Below are 23,226 nucleotides of genomic sequence, written 5' to 3' on the forward strand. Positions count from 1 at the left end.
TCAATGATGTGAAGTCGACCAGTACCATTTGTTGAAAAGCAGCCCCACACCATCATGTTCCCATCACCAAATTTCACTGTTGGTGTGGTGTTTTTAGGGTGATGTGCAGAGCCATTTGTCCTCCAAACGTGGTGTGCATTACGCCAGTGTTGTTACTATACTACTCTACTCTACTACTACTATAGTACTCTTCCATACCAGCAGGTAGCAGCATCAGCAGGTAGCTAATTGTCTGTGTTTATAGACAAGCGAAATAGTGACGCATGTTTATCCAAACATGCCCATGTTTCACATTGCGTAAGTATCAATATGAAACATTATAAAACACGTTTCTCTTTGTGTTTATTTAATTCATATTCAAGACGTGATAATATAACGTCATTCTTCAATGCTAAAAAAAGCTTATATAAACAATATAACAAATAAATACATTTAAAATAAGGCTTTTGTTTCACAATTTCAGATGGTGGCGTACCGCAGGATTTTTCAATGAAAGAAATGTGCCTTGACTTCAAAAAGTTTGAAAAACACTGCATTATGGCATCCAAACAGCTCAATTGTCCTCTCATCAGACCAGACTATATTCTCCCAGTATCTAACTGGCTTGTCCAAATGTTGTTCAGCTAACTTTAAACGAGTTTGACATGCTTTTTTTTCAGCAATGGGGTCTTGCATGGTGAGCGTGCATACAGGCCATGGCGGCAGAGTTTATTACGCACTGTTTTCTTTGTGATAACAGTACCTGCTAATTGCAGGTCTTTTTAAAGCGCTCCACACGGGGTCCTTGGCTTTTAGACAACTCGTCTGATTATTCTTTGCACTCCTCTGTCAGAAATCTAGTGAGGAACACCTGATCGAGGCAAATTTATGGGGGTATGATTGGCTTTTCACTTATTTATTATGGCTCCAACCGTGCTCAGTGGAACATTCAGCTCAGATATGCGCCTGTAACCATTGCCATCTTTATGTTTTGCAACAATTAGTTTGCAGTGGGGTGGCACGGTGGTTGACTGGTTAGCACGTCCGCCTCACAGTTCAGAGGTCGTGGGTTCGATCCCAGCTCCGGCCTCCCTGTTTGCATGTTCTCCCCGTGCCTGCATGGGTTTTCTCCGGGTTCTCCATTTTCCTCCCACATTCCAAAAACATGCATGGTAAGTTGATTGGACTCTCTAAATTGCCCCTAGGTGTGATTGTGAGTGCGGATGTTTGTCTCTGTGTGCCCTGCGATTGGCTGGCAACCAATTCAGGGTGTCCCCCGCCCACTGCCCGAAGACAGCTGGGATAGGCTCCAGCACGCCCCGCAACCCTTGTGAGGAGAAGCGGTATCGATAATGGATGGATGGATAGTTTGCAGTGGTCTTGCAATAGTTCTTTACTCTTCTCCATTATTAGATGTATCTTTACTCACACCTTGGCAATAAGACCTTTTTGTAGGCAATCAATTAGGACTGAACCAGCTGATATTCATTTGCACTGACAAGGGGCTGGATTGATGTTTGATTATTGATTAATTGTAGGTGTTGTCTTGGCTTTCTATGCCTTTTTGCACCTCCCTTCTTCGTGTGCTCAATACTTTTTCCCTGTGTCATTTCACATTATCACACACAACTTAGTTTCAAAGCTTATTTGTTCTGCTTTCTTTGCATGTATGGATTACTTGGGGTTTCTGGTTAAAATCATGTAATAGCACCTTTGTAAATATATTTAGTGATAAAAATGGTGACGTGTTAAATACTTATTTAGCTTATTTATTTATATGTATATGTAGAAATACTCTATCTATCTATCTATCTATCTATCTATCTATCTATCTATCTATCTATATATATATACTATCTATATGTATATATATATATACATATACATATGTATATGTATATATATATATATATATATACATATGAATATGTATATATATATATATATAAATATATATATATTTGTATGTAATAGAGAGACATCGAGAATCACATTTTTTAAATGATTTTTTTCTCTCCACCGCAAACGTTAAATGATACATTACATGACTACATTTATTGAAGCCATGAGGTCCACTGACATTTAATAAAATTATTCTGAGTAAATGAAAAATCCTTGACATTTATCTTGCCCCTGAGTTAAATTGAGTTTTAAATGCCCTGAAGGTCCTCAGTTTTGCAGTCACAGTCACCACAGACAGGTGGTGCATGACAAATAACAGGCACAACCTCTCGTTCTACATACATCACTTTTTTTGGTGTGTCGATTTCTAAAACAACCAAAAAATGTCAAATGAAACATGAAGCTATAACTTGATATTGTAAGCTTGTCAAAACCCACAGGCCAGTAACACATACACAGGGGTGCACATAACTGGTGCGCAGGTACGCATGCGCAACAGAAATCACTTATGCGTACCGTCATTTGCGTCACGACGCTCATTTGCGGACCTGTACACACTAGTGGTGCAGTGGAACCAATCATCTTTGATCGGTAAGGATCAAGCATCACGGTTCAGGAAGGGCGGGCACAATCCGCAGAATGGTTGGTGAAAAAAACTGTGCGCGTTCACATTAAGGCAACGTGATTAGTCTGCATTCAACAAAGGAAGTTGAAAAACCTCAAGATAACAAATAAGTCGCATGTACAATAGCGTTTTGCAAAAATACTCAATGAAAACAACGCCTCCGCAAAGGCTAACTTCAAAATAAAGCTTAGCATATAGTATATTAAGTCATTGATGCCAATGCCTTAGTGGACTTTTACTTTGAAGTTGGCCCGTGTGGTGGTGTAACGGCTAACATGACTTCCATTTTCGACGTTACGGCAGTTTTAACGCTTGCCACCAACACTAATGCAATGTTGTCCCGAAATCATATTCAGTGCCTAATTTAGTACGTGAACAAACCGCTGGTTAATTGCGCTGTCATTGTATATGATACGGTACAAGTCTCTGGTGTTAGTGGCTAGTAGCAGTTATCATTAGCTGGTTGTTCAACAGCTGTTCCTTGGCTTATAGTACTGTATTTTTTTTTTTTTTTTAACCTTTTCAATATTGTTGACCAAGATTACTTTGTAATGCGCTGCCCATGCTAAAAAGAAGGTGCCTTAAATTGCACTTCAAGGTCTTTTTCATTATGAAAAAATAAATAAATAAAAATCTAACTTTGTCTCCATTTATTTTATAAAAACACTTTTGCTCAGTAAATAATTCAAAGAAAACATTCAGCTCAAAATGTCTGGCAGGATACCTTGGAATTTATACACTGTACCACTTACAAAATAAGAATGTATCCTGCCTTATACTGTATTGTGTTAAGTTGCGTTCTTATATCCTAAGTGGCCATTTTAGACATTAGGAGTTGATCTTTTTTTATGGGCAAAAACGTTTTATAAAATAAATGAAGACAAAATTCTATATATCTTTTTTTCTTTTTTCTGATCCAAAAAACGATCCGATACGTGACTCAAAATCTGTGACCGATCCGAACCGTGACTCATGTGATCCGTGGGACCACTAGTGAGTGCCAAAGACAATCTCCTGGTACTCATGTGAGTACCCCATGACAAAAATTATGTGCACCCCTGCACATACAAAAGCATGCTGTGTGCTTTTAAAACAGTTGGGAAGGAGGCGGGTTCGAGTGAAAGTTTAGTCGGAATCACCGACGGAAGCCCGTTTCTAATTAGAGGCAGACCAGCCTATAGACGGGTACTATTTCTTCCCCCTGAACGAATGACGGACGAGGGAAGGGAACCCACGTTGCAGACGGATGATGAATAACGGATGCTCAATTTTAACATTTTTAGTAAAATGGAAAATAATGGAGATAATTATAAATTTCCAACGCACAAAAAAAAAAAACTCAGTTAGCTACGTTTTATTTACTTCCTGTAGCAGCTGGCCTCTGCTCACTCTGCAGCCAAACTTAGAGGAGAGTCACTGTTGATGGATTTATCATCAAATGTTGATGACATATATATATATATATATATATATATATATATATATATATATATATATATATATATATATATATATGATGATAGCAATTTACATCTGTAGTGCTGAAATTTTGAGGTACTACTCTTTATAAATGCTAGTAGGCATATGTTATTCCTTGTTGAGATTTTTTCTGGGTCAAATTAAGATGAACCCTCAGCAGTTTTTTGTTCTTCCATTCTTTCAGCCCCCATTTCTGCAGAACGGACCAAAATCTAAAGATCTTATCTACCTTTCATCCTCCAAATGTTTTCATCTGCATCACATTTTACTTGAGATTAAAGTAGGCCTGCGCCTTTGTGCAGCGCTAATTGCCACAGAGCTTGAGTAATTAAAGGACAATAAAGCCGTAGTAGTAATTAGTTTCTCTTGTTTGCTTGCTAGCCCATCAATTGTGCTTCAATAATACTGATCATTAGCATGCGCTAGGGCAGTGAAGGATGCTGGGAAAGGAGCCGTGCACACACAGCACTCCACATTCCATTCCCATGAAGCCATGGCACCAAGCCATATGTTTAACCCTGAGTGTGCTAGGCCGGAGGATCATGTGGAGGTGGTGGGTTGGAAGCAGGACGGACTGTGCCCACAATCCAACGCCCTCGCCGCAAAATAAAAGAGCTTACATTTTAACATAAGAGGGGTGCTGATATAATGACAAGCTAAAGGGAACAAGACAAGAGCCACAACAGCGGGCACACGCTGCCGTCATAGCTTGTGTTTGACAAAAAAACAACAACAAAAACACACATGCGCACACGCACACAAATGCACCCCTACCACTGTTATACACTCTTTTATTAACATCCAGGTGCACCTAATGAATCCCTTCTACAGTAAAGACAATACATTACAACCGGTGGCATTCTTACATGAAAACAATTGTGATTGAGCACCGGGAAGCAGCAAAGTGCACCGAGCAGTGAGAGGCGGCTTCAAAACACCACTGAACTCAAAGCTAATGAATGAACATGAACGCGCTGTTGCGGCAGGTTTTGCTGGCCCCAATTCCCTCGAGGTCAAGTTAACCAATCAGATATTTTGGTAATGTGAAAAAGTTTCTTTTGAAGGACAACGTTAATTTTCAGGAATAAAAACTTAGTAGGACTTGGTCATGTCGATAAAAATATTTTGTGAGTCAAATAGCTTAAGTTTGGGTCAAATGCCAAGGAATCCGAGTCAAGTCTGAGACAACAAAAAAGTACTACAGGAACTACAACCCTATTATGAATGCCCCTGATAGTCAAGGCTCAAAGGATTAACTCAACATGTGTTTTACTTTTTATTTGGCTTTATGCTACCTTTGTGTGCCAATTGAGAATGTTAAAAATTGAGGGACATAATTGTGACACAATTGACTTAAGCCTTTGTCATTTATCAAGTAATGGAAGACTCGGACTGTGTGTGCATAGACATCGCAGCTGTGCTCAAGCGTAGAAACTGGCACATCTTGCATGTTGGACGTTCTGGCGTGCAGAGGGCGTTTCCTTTGACATGCACGCACCTAACAATTTTGTGGCTGGAAGTTGACTCAACTTTACGCCTGATAGGCCCACATCTAACAATTGGTGCAAGTAGTGTCACGCGATTTTGGTGAATTTGATCGGGTCACGGATTACGTGCTCCACGAACGTGTGGTGGATGTCATTGAATTTCATTCATAAATATGACAACAGCATACCTCAAACCATCTGAATCATTGCAGAAATCCGTTCACCAAATGCATCATTATTATCATCTTTACTATATTTTATCATTATATGCTTCTGCCATGTCAAGAACTGTACCTCTGGCGTAAATGGAATGGAGAAGCTGCTTCGATTGACAGTGATTCAAGTCGGATGTGTTCACAACCACAACAGCGTAAAAGGCCAATTTTTAACTGCACCATGCTTCCCCCAAAATACCAAAACCCAGTCTTCTGAGCGGATTTATACTGCACCATGTGCTAGACTTGCACTGGGCATGAAAATAAACCATTCTCTGTTTTTTTTTGTAATTATGTTTTAAAGACAACACTTTGGCCGAGGAAGAACAACCTATCAGAGAAAGAAGGCGTGTTACTGATGCGGTCTCAGTTACAGTATTTGCTGCGTCCTCTCTGGCACACGTGTAGTCAGTCACCGGCACACCTTGAGCTGACCTTTTAGCTTGTGCTTTTGGAGCTTTGCTGAAACTATTTTAGAATATCCACCATTGGAAAATAAGAAAAATGCCATCCCTCATATGCTAACAACTCGGCATAATACTAGCAAACAGAAGCAGAGTGACGGGACCTAACGCAGCTGAGAGGATTCAGAATCAGAAGCGATGTGGTATTAGCAGCATTTCTGATCAACAGTTACGTTTAAAGCACTTTTGGATTTTTAACACGAGGAGTTTCACGATTTTTACACTACAAGAAGTATGAGACCCGTCAATTTGACGGAATGCGCTCTGGTGCGCTCTAGCAAAGACGTCATCGACTAAAGTGATTATTATTCACTGCTCGAGTGTCTAATAAATGTATTTCACAGAGTTGGACACTTGACCCTTTTTTGCCGGTCAGACACCAGCCCTCCGGCCGCGACCTGGGTACTCTTCCGGCCTCGACCCTCCGGCCTTATTCATAAAAATGATCTGCCCCGATACCCCATTCTGCCCCCCGCCCGAACCTGCCCCCCCCCCTGAAAAAAAGCGTCCGCGGGATGAATGCTAACGGCTTTTACCTGCGATAAACAATAGAAATACTGCATAAAATCATCACATCTAAAACGAGGCAACAAGGGGATTACAGTATACAGTACTGTAACATATCTAAAAATGGATGCAGAAAAGTGGGGGGAAACACATTTTTACCTGCTAGAGCATTTTTTTTTCTAAAACGACATCATAAGTAACGGCGAAAAAAACTGTAGTTTACTTGAATATTATTAAAAATGTATTACCTTACTTTTGGCAGTCATTATCACCACCACTTGTAGAACTCGCGCCGTATCTCCATTTGTTGAAAAATGATTCCATTTTTTTCTGAGCTTCCCCTCTGTTCTGTCTGTTTGTTTGTGTCCTTCTTCTTCGTCTCAATCTTCTTCGTCTCAACCTTCTTCGTCTCAATCTTCTTCTCCTTTGTCTCCATCTTCCTTTTCTTCTCCTCTTTGTGCAGATCGATCATGTTTTTTTTTTAAAGCTTTTTGCAGACCGGTCCGGCCCCGGGGCGGACTGCCCAGATCTGCATATATCTTAACCATATATCACGTTCAACTAGTTCCACTGGTTCAAAGTCCACAAGCGCATAGTTTCTATCACCGCTATTACTTATTTCAGAGCTCCTGTGATCGACGGCGTCCGCAATTACGGCTATAAAAAAATTCTATAGAAACATGGTTATGCGCTCCCGCCCTTAATGGGTTAATTAAAACCATAAAATTGCACCATTACAATGAAATATATATAGCATTAGGAAAAGTCAAGAGGCCAGGAGCATCTTATATCTATATACGCAGAGTAGTGACACATAACACAATGACACAGAACAGTCAAACTCCCAGTGCTAATTGATTGTACAGACCCCCCAAAAATAAAACTTCAAATCAGTAACATTTAGTGCCAATGAAGCAGCTTTGGCTCACGTCGGCTTGTTTACAGTGCTAATGCTAGCTTAGTATTGCCAGCACTGCTGTTGAAGCTGGACAGTGTTCTCTGTGACTACTTCTCACCATGGTGCACTTTCAAAATGGCGTGCCATTATGAATGGCCATGTTTGAAAAATGCTGCTTATGCACATCAGTGAGGGGGCGTGGCATTGGTCAGAGACTCGAGGAGGCGTGTGGTTGGACAGACAATAAAGTGAAGCTACATTCAACTCTTGCTAGCAGTTTTAAAACTGCAAACTCACCCTTTAATATCAGCAGTGGTGAACTTCTTGTTATCGTCGCTGTCCTGTGAAAAACACTTATGTCATTTTTTTTTCAAATTTCATATTTTTACGTGAATGGTGTTTCTGCGTTACAGACATCGCATTAACGTGAAAGTAATTTTTTTTCCCAAAATTGGACATAAGTGTTTTTCACAGGACAGCAACGTTATACGTAACGTATATTGCCGTGTCTCCTGATGACACAGGACCCATTGATACCCTTTTAAATTGCATTTTAGATATCAAGTCATGGATGGCAGATAATTTCCTACAGCTCAATGAGGACAAGACTGAGGTTTCAGTTATCGGTCCCGAAGGTCAGAGAGAGAAGCTTTTACCAAAACTACACATTTTTAATCCCTCAAGAACCTTGGCGTCATTTTTGACTCTGAGCTCAGTTTTATTCCTCATATTAAAAATGTAACCAAGATTGGTTTTTATCACCTTAAGAATATCGCCAGAGTCCGCCCGTTTCTCTCTCAGGCTAACACGGAAGTTCTGATGCATGCCTTTATTTCCTGTCGTTTAGATTACTGTAATGCCCTGCTCTCTGGCCTCCCGAAAAAGAGCATTTCACCACTGCAACTACTGCAGAATTCAGCCGCTCGGGTGCTGACGAGAACCAGAGGGCGGGAGCACATTACGCCAGTTTTGAAATTGCTGCATTGGCTCCCTGTGTGTTTCAGGATCGATTTTAAAGTACTTTTATTAGTTTATAAATGTGTTAATGGTCTTGGGCCATCTTATTTATCTGATTTGCTTTTATCATACCAGCCCTCGCGGATCCTGAGGTCCTCTGGCGCCGGCCTTTTATTTATTCCAAGGGTGAGGACCAAAATGCATGGCGAGGCTGCATTCAGCCATTTTGGTCCTCACCTTTGGAATAGCCTGCCAGAGGATGTCAGGTCTGCAGAGACTGTTGATATTTTTAAGAGGAAGCTCAAGACACACCTTTTTAGTTTGGCTTTCAACAACTTTTAAATAATTTATCTTTTCTTTTGATTGAAGATAATTCTATGTTTTGCTTTGAATGTTTTAAAGCACTTTGAGTTGCATTTTTATGTATGAAAAGTGCTATATAAATAAAATGTGATTGATTGATTGATATACTTGTATGACTGCAATGTTCAAATTGCATGTCCAGTTCATAAAGGTTTTAAGATGGCGATAGCTTGACCCTGAAATGGTTTTGGGGGAATGTGTTGGTCATACAAATTGAGTTTGACCTTTTGATATGATTACAAGCATGTATCCCAGAAACAGGCAAAATCAAAGTGAGGAGAGTTATGAGAGTGAGGCATTTGCGTGCAGGCGGCGGTGTGAGGATTGTGCTGTAAAGTGTATAGCACAGTAATAATGTCAGGCAACAGAAAATGTGCTCTGTTCTGTACTTTGCCTTGACATGATTGAAAGACAATGGTCCCGTTCAACATCAAATGTGCATGCACATCACAGGGCAAGGCTATGCCATCCATCACATTCGGAGACCTGTCAGAGGCAGCTCTCCCAGCTTCGGCTTCTCTCGGCACACATTTGCAAATGTATGGCGATACAAGATTAAAGCTCCTTGTACATAATTACACCAGCTACTGAGCTGACTCATTATTTGAGCATGTATGCCGTCACATCGTGCATTGTTGTGCACTTGCGTTTGCAGTATTTAAACGCTTCCTGCATTAAACTTATCACAGGTACATGCACCTCGGGCAGTGCTGGAATTTTCAATGAAATGCATAAACTTTGCTTTGATGGTCTATCATGCAAGACATCATATATGTGGAGGTAGCCAAAATGAGAAAACATGAGGCAGTAGAACCACACGATTTTGGCAAGGAACCTAATGTAATATAATGAGATATCGCTAACTCTGTCTCAATGTCATCTGCGCTAGGCACGCCCCTTGTGACCCTGCACGGGATAAGCTGTGAAGAAAATAGATGGAAGGCCAGTGCAATATCTTGTGATTAAAATACTGGACTCTAATGAGAATAATAAATGAGAAAGTCACAAAAGTCAAAATGTCCTATATAGATATTAGAGTAAAGAAATATTTTAAAGTCATTCAAATGCATTCAGTGATGAATGGGTATTACGTTTTATGATTAAATGTAATTATAAAAGTAATACATCATGAAAATGACTCATGATATTCTAGCAATGGCATGTATACTGTGTACTGTCGGTTTAAACTGGATACTAGTACAGGGGAGGGAGATGCACCGAATGTGTTCGGATGAATTCTGTAACACCTTTAAAAATGATAGTATTAGTCTATAATGGTGATAATAAATAGATTTTGCTTCTACCTCTGAATGCCTCAGAAGATGCACAATTTTAAATTGGATGATGGATGCCTTGGATGGTTCATGTTCATTACTTATGTGTGTGTAGGGGGGCGGCCTGGGGGGGGGTCGCCTCAGATTGGATTGTGTTGGGTCCTCTGTAGGTAGCGTTAAACCAAACAATAACGGGATTAATATGCTTGCATAGTGCAGCAGGTGAATTTTACTTTTAAAAGTCATGCAAATTATTGACTTCGTGTACACACACGTACACGAAATGTGTTGAAAGCGCACATGAACTCAGCGAGCGAGTGCATCCCCCTGCACTCTGCTTTGGCACAATAATCCGTATGGGAGTCTTTATGGAACACCAGTATAGAAGCAGCACATAATACACACACACACGCACACGCACACACACACACACACACACACGCACACCCCCACACACGCACACGCGCAGCCCCCCCCCCCTCACACACACGCGCACACACACACACGAACTCGCGCGCGCGAGCGCTACACTACATTTGCTCCTAATCGGGAGTGCGCAGTTGCAGAAAGGAGCACACGGTTGCCAAGGCAGCCAACCAATCTCCTCTCCCCTCCCCCTCCTCTTTCTTTCTCTTTTCCTCTTTCCCGTGTATTATCGGCAGAGGTCGCATGGCAGAGGGAAGTCCGACCACTTATGCGTACTGGAACCAGTGCGAAAATATGTGCACGTCCATAACAAAGCCAGTGTGAGAGCGCACAGAGGAGGTTGACTTTGACGGGGGGAGTTAAAAAAAAAAAAAAAAAAAACAAGGGGGAAAAAAAGAGCGAAAAAAGAGAAAGTGTTAACTTGGGAGGTTTGTTTTGCTGTGGAATACCCGGATATACAGTAGTTGTGGCAGCACGTGTGCATCCATGACATTTGTGTTTGGAGTGAGGGACCATTTGTCACGCTGAGGACCACTGCGCACCAGCCCGGCACTGAACAGGGGGGAAAGTGCACCGAGAACAACTTAGATTCTCCCTTTTTTTTGTCTCTTTCTATTCTTGCTTTGGCGCGTGTGTGTGTTTTTTCGCCGAGACGACAGTGAGTTCGAGTCCAAGCTGGAAGTGATTTGATGCGTTCAGGCTCGCTCAACCTGAGATGGACGTGAGATTTTACCCTGCTCCCCCGGCCAATGTGGGTTCATGCTCCCTACCTGCTGATCCAAGTTGCTTGAGCTCGCTGGACTATTATCACTCCAACAAGGTAAAAGACCTGCAATAAGTATATAACACGCTGTGTGAGTGTGTGCGTGTGAATGTGTGTACACGCGCCAACGTCTTTCCAACCTGCGACGTTTTTCTTTTCTTTTTTCCATTTTTTTTTTGCTGTACGCGCGTTTTACTTGCGCCGTTTCCCCCCATAGTTTGTTTTACCTAAAACACCACAAAAAAAAGCTTTAACTTTTATTTTTACATGGCATTATGCATTCAAGTTTAGTTTAACTTTTACTTTTGCAGTATTTTGTCCTTATGATGTGACATTTCCACGGTGATGTTACGCTCCATTCTGCAATTTAGTTGTCCCACCCCGGTGTGAAGGAGCAGATCGAGGCTGTTAAGAATTCATAGTGGGCTCATTGATTCTTTATAGCTTGAATGGATGTGTGCTAGCAATAATGTACTCTTAATTGCTTTGCGATACGTATCGCATACTATGACTGGCACCAAGTGCGCACTTAGCATTTCACAGTAAACGTTTTAATATAAAAGCCGCCGAGAAGGGGACTAGCTGTCATGTTGGAACACAGTTGGGCCAGCGACGTATGTCGATGTACCTCAAGTTCAGTATAACGCAACAAAAGAAAGCCAAGTACTTTATCGTGTTCCTGGCCACTTCATTAGGGCTTACAAAGATGCTAGAGCTCAGTTTGATTGACAATGTTGTTCCACCACATCACAAGAAACAAAATGTTAGCAACAGTTCTCCGCTTAATTCACACAACTACAAGCCTCAACCATATGATAGTGATCTAAAACTGGTCATTGTTATCTTTACAAATTCAGATTTGCATTAGACTGTGCAGGGGTACCTAATGAAGTGTCTAGTGAGTTTATAGTTTGTACCAATCGCTAGCTCATCTATCCAAATGTTTCATGTTTCAAATGTTGCCACTCACCCGGTCAGACGTGTATGTTGATCACTGATGAACTTTCTTTCCTAAAGATGATGTTCCCCTCTTTACAGTGAAGAGAATGATACATGACACTGTTCGGAACTGTATGGCTGACTGTGTGGGCAACGGAAAGTGTAACTGAACGGAACATTCCAGTAATTAGTTGAAAGAAGAGAGAGGTGTTGGTGACGATCAGTTCATAGTCAATCACGTATTCACACCTGTGACTCAATCATTTTTCCCCTAGTCTGCACTTCTGCAGGCTTTTTTATTTTATTTTTTTTTGTCGATGAAAAGGATTAGGGACATCCAAAGAAAATGCTCAGTGCATAGTCCTGGCGCCAAAGACTCTGGATGTGGTGACATGACTCGGACATAATGATTGAAATAGCAGAGTAAGGCCTCAAGTGCAGGTGTCATAACACATGTAAGCTACGATAGCAATCAATGCCTTGTTTGTCTTCTTAACACAATGAAGTTCAAGGTTGTCGCTCATTAAAAGACAACTGTTATCCGTTACGTTCAAAATGCTGTAAATCAAAATATCACGCCTGACATCTTGATTCTACGCTTCCGTGTCCGCTACGGAGACAAAAATGAAATTTCCATAGTCTCCGCTTTGTATATTACCACAATTTCATGGTCTTTTTTTTTGATTATTTGGTATAGTCTTGATAGGGAATGCAAGTCATTTGAGCAAAAGGCTTAATGTCAGACAATGCGGTGAGCATGCTGAGATTTCACTTTTGAGTCTTTCTCTCACATAGTGAGCAGGATTAATTGGTATAACCTGAGCGTGTGCTTGTATTTGAGCTTTACAGTGTTTATTTGCAAACCTGCACTGTGTTCGCGCTGGATGCTGCGCTGATGCTGCGCTGATGCCACTTTGAGTAATTAGCAAGTTTATGTGACAGCTAACACGTGTGCCGCCGCCGCCATGCTTTCAGGCGCCGTCCCACTGCTCATTTTGGCACCGCAGCTGCTTTCATTCATAATCATTTGCGTGCACGTTCGATTGGCGGTGGCACTTTTAATTTCTCCCCGCCCACCTCGTTCAGTGGAAGCATATCCGTTCCAGTGTTGATCAGTCAAAAAGCACAACAAAAAGTACCCAGCATCAAAAAGTGCACATTTCCTGGCCTCGGGCTTGTTAGAATCACCTGTTTGTTTATAGCTCCAATATGGTCGATAAGTCGGACGGTACAACAGTGGAGCGCAGAGCCGAGCAACCCCACTTTGGATCAGCACCAAACTGTGCAGCGTCCATCTCCTGATTTAATTGTTGCCACTTAGATTCTTGCAATAGATTCTCACAAAAACTGGATACTGCTGACACGTCTACATATATCAGTACTTGCCCTACCTCTCTGCAAAAAAAAAAAATGTAAACCATTTAACTGATTTCATTTTTGTTCAGCAAAGCACAACCCCCTTGGTAAGAAAAGTGACAACGTTGTATTTATGATGCTTTGCAACTGGGTGCGAAGAAAAAGCAGCATAAAACGAACTGTGGGGGATACTTCAAGTGCAGGATGAGATGATTCAGAAAGATCCATAAATAACCCTGAAGATTTCTACTTCACTACTTTTCAGTGCCCACTTCATTTTCACTATGCGTTCACGTCTTTTATCTCTGTGGCGCTCTCGGAGTGCCTGGGAGAATTTATACTGAATATAATAGCTCCACAGCAGCTTTGAACAGGGATAATATGAAACTGTGTCATTTGTTAATGCTGTCTGCTGCCTCACGGGCTGCATGCTTACATGTATTACTCATGTGATGCACAAAAAGGCAGTTTGAATAGGACCTAGGTGCAGTATCCACCCCCCGTCCCCCCACACTTGTACAATTGTTACTGTGCCGAGGCTATTTGTTTGTCAGGCTCCCTTCGTTTGCTCTGGGAGAAGGGAACACCTTGTCTGCTCCTTTATTTGAATACCTTAATCAAACAGTGGTGACTGCTACAGCCGCTCGGGTGAGGCGCTACCTACAGTACAAGAGCACAGAGTGCAGAGAGAGAGTGGGCCCGCTGTTGATACACTCAGGCCCCACCCAGCTCATATATCCTCCCAACAACTGATATCTGCCTCGATAGGACATGACTGAAGAGCTGAAGCTTTGTTGCCTGGTGGTCCTCGCTGCCTCTGATAAGCTGGGGAATGATGTGCTCCATTTGAATGCCTTATCGCGCTCCTTTTTTTTTTTATTACAGTACTGCCTTGTATGCATGCGAGAGTGTGCGTGTGCGTGTGTGTGTCTTTGTTTGTGTGGTGCAAAGGTTACTTTCACTTTACATATTCAGACAGTTTCCATCCAGGCTCATCATGCATCGAGTGAATAGATGGGATCATTCTGTTCACCCTTATGGCTGCATACAGCATAAAAGCATTTATAACCAGAATGTCTCTCAGTACGGACTCCTACCTACAAAAATTGTTATGTTTGTCCATCATCTGAGGTGAGAAACTGAGGTGATCCTCAGCTAAAGACACCAATTCTAATTAGGGACAGACCCAAATTTGCCACCTATCGTACTTAAAGTAAGCCATTTCGAGTCAAACAGCATAAACGTTGAAGCTATAATATTTCTCAGTAGAGTGTGGATCTCATCCAAGTGCTTAATTTTCTCATGGGGGTTTAGCACCAGAAAACTTTTTCAGATTAGATTTTGCAAAATTCAGCATAAACAAAGTAACTAAGAAACAGCAATGAAAATATTACGCAGGTGTACAAATACATTGCATACACACTTGACATTACATACATTACAAATAAATTTCGAAGTGGGCAAAAGACCTTTGCTTGGATCTGCACCTGGAGCTGTTATGGGTTCTTCCTCGTGCCCTACACCTCCACAAAGGTGTGTGGGAGTTGGTTGAGCAGTTTTGATGTGATGCTGCTCGCAATCAAGCCTGCAAAAGTGCAGTTAAGACATCTTTTGCTAGGCAGGGGTAACAAATGAACCGCTTGAATCCGTCACTCAGGCGGGCTGTTGCATATTCATGTTGCGTGTCCACCGTTTGTCGCTTTTAGCTAATGACAAATTCTGTGGCATGTGACAGCGATGCGGGGAGTGAGAATCAAATGATGAGTGAGAGTCAAATGGGTTGAAGCAATCAGTGGCCCGGTATGCGGACAGTGCCTGCGTGCGCGTGCGTGTGCATGTGTGTGTGTCATGCTCAGTCAGGGCCATTCAAGCGTTTTGCTGACTCCGGAATCACAATCACAATTGCTTTCATAGCCCTGCGCAGAGGAAGGCTGTGATTACCACTGTGGAAAAGCTGGTGACACACAGTGAGTGGGGGGGGGGGGGGGGGGGGGGCAAGCACAAACAGACACTACATCATATTCCCCAGACTTTGACACACACAGGTTTTTTATTGGGGACTCTGACCAAATGAAATATTTATCGAGATGGTTTCAGTAAAACTGGAATTGGCTCTGACATGGTCACACAGTCTGAGCTTCCTTTTTTGCTTTATGTTTTCACCTTGGTGACTTTATTTTACTACTGCTAACCTTATGTCACTTACCCAGTGATTTCCACCCATCATGGCGTGGCACCCAAGTGTGCTGAGAGAGCTCATCAAGGGTGCCTCCACGGGAGATCTTCCAGTTTCACTTGATTTGTCCCAAAATATTTATTTTTTAATAACAGATATATCTTTGTTCATCTAGCTATGCCATTGATGTGTAGTCGAAGTCAGAACGGTTAAATGCTCTTCCATTAGCTGTCAGAAGTTACAATCAACTCGGTTAAAACCTGTTTCCAGCCACAGAACAGAATAAGGCCTTGTCTACACGTAGCCGGGTTTTTTTTTAACAATCGTATATCACAAATTGTGACAAACTCTTCATTATTTCACTATTCACACTTTTTTTTATGACAATTTTGTTTGGTAGTGTGATGTGAGATTTTACTTTAGAAAAATGAGTACCTTGGCTCAATAAAGGTTGCGAAACGTGACTTGTATTGCATAAAGCTAAGTAAAAAAAAGAGAGAGTGAGACGTCCACATCCACTACGAGTGCCAAGAGCTGTATCAAAATTATTTCCTTTACAAAAACAACTTGAATAGCACTCAGGAGAGAACAAACCTCCGGCAAGTTCAAAGAATCCAAAACCCAGCTGTCTGACTCATTTGATTGTCGAATCGCGACGTACCCCTTTTGCTTTTCCACTCCAGGATTATAGGTGGTGCACATTAAAAAGTATGTGTTGATTGTTTTTCCACACGGACTGTTACCACAGAGTAGAGCCTGACTGATCCAGATTTTTTTAGTCTGATTACGATATTTTACAGAACAAATTTCCGATAGAAGATGAATTGGCTGAATAAAATAACTTCTTTGGTCCCTGAACACCTAAAACAATAAAGATATGAATTATAGGCAGAAAATGTGACAATATTTGGGCAAAAATCTCTCATTTTTTTCTATTTTGGGGGGGGTAAATGTTTGAATATCATTATCTTTGTCTTGTGTTATACTGTAAACGTGTGCTTAAAATAAGTTGGCAAAAATCGGACGATTTTAACCGATTTGAAAAGCACTAATATCTGCCTATTAAATCGGCCTGCTGATTAATTGGTCAGCCCTACTACAGACTCACATAGCAATAGGCTCATGTCTGGAGGAAAGAGTGTGTAAAAAAAATGTCCAAAATTTGGGATAATTTCAAAAGAAGCCTAAATAGACAATGCACAAAGTTTGAGATCATTTCAAAAGAAACTAAAGTGCAATGTACTTTTTGCAAACTACAAATGGTTTAAGTTAACTGCACGTCAATGGTAAAGTAAATATTTTTATCTTATTTAATATTCGACTTTACACAGATCTGATGGACTGGATACTGGATAGATAGGAAGATATTTAGCATTTTATGCAAAATCAGCGATCATTGTAATGTCATAATTTGCCGATCCATCAATGGGTTAGGGTTAGGTTTACCCTAATCCATTGATCAAATCAGCAAAATAAGACATGACACAAACACAAGCTTGTTCACTCCAGGGACGTTCTGTGCTGCCATCGTTAATAATCCAAGGATTTTCAGCATATGCAGTTGGATTTAAAACAAACAAACAACAACTGTATTTTCAAATAATTTGTTTTTTTTTGTGGAGGCTTGCTGTTGCCACCAATATTAACATAGCATCATCACAAATCACGTACAATCGCAACTTAAGGATGCAAAAAAACTTTTAATTAATTATGCTAATATAGGCATATGGCGCCTGTTGCCAGCTTTTGCTGAAAATAACAAAAACACTTGGTGTTTCATTGAATGAAATGTTATTTTCTGTTCTGTATTATTTTTCTTGAACCAAGCAAAAAAAAAAAAGTTTTTATTTTTATCCGAGAACTTGATTATTTGACAGAATTTTCAGAAGGATAACCGAACACCAAAATATTCGATAGCTGCAGCCCTAAACTGTACACTCCCATTCACTGACTTCCACATCATTCATCGGGCTAGACCCGCCTTTTAACGTCACGCACATTCAACGTCATAGATACTACAGTGCAGAACGTAAGGATAGTGACCCCAAGTGGACAAAAATAATAACCTCACATGTGTATATTTTGGTATTATATGCATGAATGTTTAAAATGTAAATAAGTAATACAGTAATATGGGGTCGCTGCTTCGCGGATTTCATCTAATGCGGGGTTGGTCTGAAACGTATGGAGGAGGAGGAATTACTGTAGTTCTATGAGGGTGTCAGTCAAAATTGAGTCTTATTATCTTTGTAAAAGAAGAATTTGTGATACAGCAGATATGTGTTGTAGTGGCAGTGTCACGGTTGCTGATTGGTCGGTACAAGTGCATCCCCCTTAGCCATAACGAAGCCCAGACGTGCCTCTCTGTGTGCTGTGCTTACATTCGTCTGCCAGGGCCTTCCCATGGGGCTGTGCAATGGCATCCTCATTCCTACGACTGAAGAAGAAAGAAGAAAATGGTGCCAGCACCTGCTGCAGAATTGTCCCCTGGGTGTTTAGTTAAATGTTGATTATGCTCGTTAATGGCTGCACAGAGTCTGACATAACCATGTGTGACAGAGTGTTAAAGCTGGAGAAGGTTTTTTTTTTTTTTTTTTTTTTTTTAATTCACATGACACGTGATATTAGTTTCTATACTGTCTGCACTCTGCACACGTGCACTCAATGTACTGACTGTAAATGTTGGACATGTATGCATATACGTATGAATGGAAGAGGCAGGGATCTGGACAAACATTCCCGGTTGTCTCAGCTTCCTGAGGTATGCCCTGTGCAAACACAGCGGGCCCTGCTATAAGCTCCTTGCCAAGGTTGTAAGGCTCTTTGACTCCCTTGTTTTAATGCAATATCCCTTACAAATATAATCGGCCCCAGTGTTTGCGCTCCAGGATGAAGGGATAGCACACGCACGGAAGTCGAAGTGACGCACCTTTTGTGAGCTAAAGTGAAATACTTTCAATGCTGAGAGGGTGGCGAAGTCCATGGGACCTGTCAAGAGTACTTCTTTATCATGTCTGACATATTTAGCAGGCTGATATAATTGCCTGAGCCAGGATGAAATTGTGGCAGAGGCCGCGGGAGCCCACAGAACAACGAAGGGAATCCAACTGTGGCTCCTTTTGGAGAGATAATGATGAGCTTCATGATTGTTTACAAGGGCCGGAGAAGTGTTTGAGAAAGTCGGCTACATGGAAGTTGTAATACCGCGGCGTCAGCTCTTTGCACTGTTATTACGTTTGGTTGAAAGCATGGGAGTTGGATTGAGCACAATTATGGAAAGAGAAAGGATCTTAACTGAGGTTGTTAAGAAGGAAGTACAGAGGTTAGAGAGTGGAGAATATCACGGTATGAAAGTATGAAAAAAAGGCCCTTTTTTGGTGCTGTCAAACTATACATGTTCACATGGCCGTGAGCAATGCAGATGAGATAAGTGATGACCCTGCAAAGGAAAGACAAACAGCATTCTTGAAATAATGACATAAGGTTAACGTAGTCATGCTTTCGGGGACCGTTTTAGGTCTTTTCAAGCTTCAGCAGCCTCAGCTCCCATTGCGAGGGTTGTGAACAGACAGGAAAGGGTAACTTGAGCTGATCTTTTTATAGTTTTGTTAATAACACAGTAGACAGTTAAAAAAAAAAAAAAAAAAAAAAAAAAAAAAAGGCACCCTCTAGCTTAAAGCAGTACTTACTGGTACAACCCGCCAGATCCAAGAAAGCATATGTCTATGTGTGTATCATGCTTGTGTGTGTGCTTGTATTTGCCTATGCACGTGTGTGCTTCTGTTTTCTGTGTAATGGAAGCAGTGCAGCGTATTGTGTATGTAACACAAAATAAGTGACTCTGTTTTGAGTGCAGTGTGTAAAACGAACCGGCTTCGCAGATCCAACATAATCAGAGCTGCGCTAATGCTAATGCTAATGCTAATGTCAACCACATACGGAGTCATATAAATATTCATTAGTATTTTTTCTTTCAGATGTTATAGTGAAGATTAGTGCTTTAACTCCTTAATGAATCTCATAAACATTGTCGTGTTTTCTGACAATATTTCTAATCCCTGCCACCTCTCCCTGTCCTTTCTCAACAACAGCAAACAGCATAGTGTGAATGATGGGCCTATGTTTGTTCAATTTGCTTAGGGGTTCATATGATTGGGCTCAATGAATTTGCCTAGCAACAATTGGTGTCATTTGACCAGGAAAGAAATCAGCTGGACCCACATTGGTGTACGACAAAAAGTAAGATCTGCAACATCCTTATATTTAGTCAAATGATCATACAATTGTGTACCACTGAGTTGAAGACAGAAAATAACTGTTCCAATTTCTTTTTCATTTTGTATCTATGCTGAAACGCTTTTACGGTGTTTGCCCTGGATCTCTTTCCCGCATGAAAAATACAATAAAGTTTTAGGGAATTTTGTTTTCGGGAAGGGTTATTTTTTATCATGATTATTTTTAAGGTCAAATTAAGCCAAGGAACACACTATATTTGAGTGTTTTCATCCCAAAAATACCACCGCCTTTCGCTATTTAAGCAGGGCTACAGAAGAAGACGAAGGAAGCCACATACTTGTGTGCAAAGGCGCTGTCAGCGTCATAAGCAGCAACAAATGTTTGTGTCCCAGCGAGTGAAACTGAGAGATGGTCATGTTTTATTAAGCCTGATAATACCGCCTAATCTGTGGTTCGGGTTACACATTGCTTTTGTGGGTAATTAGAGATCATGTCATTTGCCTGGCCTGCTGAAAAAGTGCACTCCACCCTAATCCCCCCCCCTCTCCGCCTTTCTCCTTTCTTCTTTCCCCTCGCTCATTCTGTCACTTGCACAAGGTCCTCCTCATGCTTCCCGGTGAGCTGGCTTCCTGTCAAAAAAACACGTGCACGCATGTAAACAAACAAATTCAGGGATCTACTCATCAAAACGCGCACATATACCCTGTATATACCCTACAATATGTTTCCTTGCTCACAATTCTGTCAGAGGAAGTCGACATTGGAGGCCATTGTGCTGTGTGGAACTTGTTAGATGAATGACTTAAGCCCTGCTGGCAAGTGCCCCAGGTTTACTATGACCTAAACACTGCCACTTGATACAGAAAACACCTTAGCCTTGGACTTTATGTCGACCTGAGCTCATCATGCTGATTTTTGTCCCTTGCATTCGTATTAAGCCCCCAAAAATAGTAAATATGTCTACCCGGTTAAAAAGGTTCTTGTGCAGAATGGAATGATGATGATGATGACACAGTCAGTGAGATATTCATTTAACAATGTTTAGAAAATGGATGCAAGGACATTATTGTGGCTGTAGTTGGCGTGTGGTGTGGTGCAGAATTGCACTGCACCCTATTGCATTAGCTAATTAGCTACTTGATGGTGGCACAATTTGAGACAGCTCTCAGTAGACTACACCACTACACCACTGCAAACTACCAAGACCATTAAACATATTGTTAATAGCTGTTGTTTCTTCTGATTGAAATCATTTGTTCCTTAGATAAATGATGTATTGATTTTGCACAGAAACAAAAGCATTTTCTCTTGTAATTTAGGGCCGCGACTAACGATTATTTTAAAAGTCCATTAATCTGTCGATTATGTTGTCGATGTTGTGTTTCGATTGCCATCCCTATATTAGAAAACAGGACATTATTTGAAATGGAAAATGCAGAGGGATGCACAAATAGAAATTAATTAAGATTCAGTTACGCAGGAATTCAAACATGCCAAAAAACATTTCTGGGTTTGCGCGACCTGCCCGCCGCTAAGCCAAACAAATGCAGTGTATGAAGTATATTGGTGCGATGGTGACCATATTTACAATTTCATATGGGTGAAATAGTGAAAGCCTGTAGCCAAAATGGAGCGAGCATTACAGACTGCGTTGGGTACATTCAAATGATGAATTTGATGACGATCCCAGTTATTTTCTTTGTTCTCGTTCACGGCATCTCCCAAATGTTTTTTTTAAACTATACCGGCAGTCCTCGAATCACGACGTGTGATGTTTCGACTTTACGACGCCCGTACCTCCTCCTCCATTTTGTCCCCAGCACTTTAGTGACTACGTTTACATGCAGTCAATATTCGGGTTAAAGTCAAAATTCCGATTTCTGAAACATTCTGGATATACCGTTCACATGATTGAGTGGACAGAGTTGTTCCCACATTTGAATAAGCCACTGTGTACGGCGACACACGGCGTCATGACTCAGATGGATGTTATTTCCGCTTGTTACTTTCAACTGTCAATAAAAGACGATATTCATGTCACTCACCACATGAATGAAGCATCCGGTTTCCTCCTCGCTCCAAAAGTGTGCTTTTGTGGTGCGTCTCTGAGCTTGTTTACCTCTGCTTGTGTATTTGCGATGGATTTCGCTCCAAACAACGCACTTCCGCATATAAGCACTTCCTGTACTACAAAGACCAGCATTTCATGCGCAGAGTTTCTCGATCACATGTCTGTTTGCGAGCCGACAGTATCTTTGCCTTTTTCGCCCTCCTCTCCTCTTTCTCCATCCACTTTTCAGCAGTAATGCTAAGTACAGCATCTTATGCTTTTTATCTTAATGTATTTTCGTTTTTTTATACCAAGCATTTTGACGTAAATTTCGACTTTAATGGTGAAATCCGACATATGCGGAAATTCGTGTTACATCGCCAGTGTAGGAACGGAACTCGTTCATACAATGAGGACTCCCTGCATTTCGGTGCTGCAGGCCTTGCGTTCTTGGAAAAAAAAAATGGAAAAAGAAACGAAAACAACACTAATCCAATTATTTATCTTTGTTCCTTGTATTACTTTTAACTTTGAGCTTTGCACATTATATTTTGTAATATTATTGTATTTTGTAATATTCATTGTTCATGTTACTGCATTTATATTTGCTTAATGGTAAAATTCTATCCTTAATTTTTACTGTTATTAGTCAAATTGTATATTTTGAAAAATCAAATTTTATATGATGAAAAAATGTATTGAAAATTCAAAATAGGGAAATGAACATGAGTTTGTGTAATCAAATTAGTCAAAACAAACAAACCAATAGGTTGCAATTGAACGTGGCTTGGAAAACTGCATCAGGTTATGTACATAATATTGGATGGCTTGTGTGGACTTACATTTGGTTGGCAACCGAGCTAACGGTGTTTCGCTATTACCAGCTTTATTCATGACATTCTTATCACATCCACTCACACTGTTCATACTGCACCGCACTAAACTTTATTAACCTCCTCAATTCCTCTATAGCCACTAGATGAGATCTCGTAAATTATTATTCTATCAAACACAGAGGGAGTAGGGCATATAAGATAAATTATGCCGCTGTCATATAGGAAACCAGCTTGTATATACAGTACAAGCACTTAGGGCATATGCGTTTTATTGTATTCAAATGCAAAATATTT

The 23,226-nt window shown here is 40.9% G+C and overlaps 1 protein-coding gene across 2 annotated transcripts in view; it reads left to right on the plus strand.

Annotated features, from left to right (window-relative positions):
• Positions 1 to 10,787: 10,787 nt before the first annotated feature.
• Positions 10,788 to 23,226, plus strand: part of LOC147152722 (TOX high mobility group box family member 2-like) — a 109,138-nt gene continuing 96,699 nt past the window's right edge. For both annotated transcript variants that reach the window (XM_086051803.1, XM_086051810.1), the window contains exon 1: positions 10,788 to 11,396. In XM_086051803.1, the coding sequence (XP_085907929.1) occupies positions 11,292 to 11,396 (105 nt within the window). In that variant the 5' untranslated portion in view covers positions 10,788 to 11,291. The remainder of the gene's footprint in view (positions 11,397 to 23,226) is intronic.

The sequence above is a fragment of the Filicampus tigris genome, chromosome 1 (assembly GCF_054856515.1).
Source record: "Filicampus tigris isolate MCC_2025a chromosome 1, RoL_Ftig_1.0, whole genome shotgun sequence".
NCBI classification, from domain to species: Eukaryota; Metazoa; Chordata; class Actinopteri; order Syngnathiformes; family Syngnathidae; genus Filicampus; species Filicampus tigris.